This window comes from Aureococcus anophagefferens (assembly GCF_000186865.1).
Source record: "Aureococcus anophagefferens unplaced genomic scaffold AURANscaffold_10, whole genome shotgun sequence".
Lineage (NCBI taxonomy): Eukaryota > Pelagophyceae > Pelagomonadales > Pelagomonadaceae > Aureococcus > Aureococcus anophagefferens.
Window position 1 is genome coordinate 1559538 of NW_008705570.1, and position 1314 is coordinate 1560851.

The window sequence follows — 1314 nt, forward strand, 5'->3', positions numbered from 1 at the left end:
GGCCTTGCGCTTCTCGACGATCTCGGCCACGAGGGACGCGCCCAGGCCGTAGTGCGCGACGAAGTAGTCGAGCACCTTCTCGTGGAGGAACCGCGCGAGGCCCTTCGCGGTCTCGTCGGAGACGTAGCCGCCGTTCGCGCGCGTCTTCGCGACGACGTTGCGCAGGGGCTGGGCCACGGTCGCGCCGGAGTCGATCCACATGACCACGGACGCGTTCTTCACCTCCGCGGCGACCTCCAGGATGATCGGCGCCTTCCACGCGTAGCAGTGGAGCTGCGCGACGTGCGGCGGGTATCTCCGGAAGTCGAAGTGGCGGTACTCGATGCCGAAGCTGTCCCAGAGGCTCGACGGCGCGGCCTTGCCGGCGTCGCCGTCGGCGCACTCGCCGAGCTGGCCGAGGTTGTAGGCGATGAGCCGCACGGGCAGGTTTTCCTGCCGCGCGCGGTCCTTGATGTCCAGGAGCACAGCGAGCTCCTTGAGCGCGTAGCGGCCGTTCGCTCCCGACACGACCGTCAGAGGTGGCACGTCCTCCACCGCGGCCGCGACCGCCGCGCAGGCCGCGAGCCGCCAGATCATAATTTGCGAAGAGCTGCCCCGCCGGGCCGATGGTGACGTCAAGGGGCAGCCTGCAAAGAGAGCGCTCTCGCGCCGCTGAACGCTCGAATCGCCGCGCGCCTCGACCATGGGCGGCCCGCCGATCCCGCCGGCGCGCGTCGGCACGAAGCTCTTCAAGCACCCGAGCCCGGCGCTCGAGATCGAGATCTTCGTGGACTTTTGCTGCCCCTACAGCCGCAAGCTCTTCGACACGGTCTACGGCGGCGTCGTGGGCGCCGCGCCGGCGGGCCAGGTCGAGCTCATCCTCCAGAACGTCGTCCAGTGCTGGCACCCCCAGTCCGCCTACATGCACGAGGCGTCGCTCGCCGTGCGCGCGCTCGACGAGGCCAAGTTCTTCCCGTTCGCGGCGAAGCTCTTCTCGCGCCAGGTCGAGTTCTTCGACGCGCACATCTGGGACATGAGCCGCGCGCAGATCTACGACGCCCTCGTCGAGATCGCGTCGGAGTTCGTCGACGCCGAGGCGCTCAGGGCGAAGCTCGCGCGGACGATCGTCGAGGGGTCGCTGAACACGGGCAACGCCGCGACGCTCGACCTCAAGTGGGCGACGAAGTACCACCGCGTCCGCGGCGTCCACGTCACGCCCACGGTCTTCCTCAACGGCGTCGAGGCGCCCGACGTCTCCTCGGGCTGGGACGCGGACCAGTGGGCCGCGAAGATCGCCGACTGCCTCCCCAAGTAGGGCCTAAAGACGTGGGTGTG

General features: G+C 69.3%; 1 protein-coding gene across 1 annotated transcript; it reads left to right on the forward strand.

Annotated features, from left to right (window-relative positions):
- Positions 1 to 742: 742 nt before the first annotated feature.
- AURANDRAFT_6387 (hypothetical protein) lies at positions 743 to 1261 on the forward strand (the record flags this gene model as incomplete). The annotated part of the gene is made up of 1 exon (XM_009038941.1): positions 743 to 1261. A coding segment is annotated over one exon (519 nt), but the record flags the coding sequence as incomplete, so codon positions are not given.
- Between the last annotated feature and the right edge of the window lie 53 nt (positions 1262 to 1314).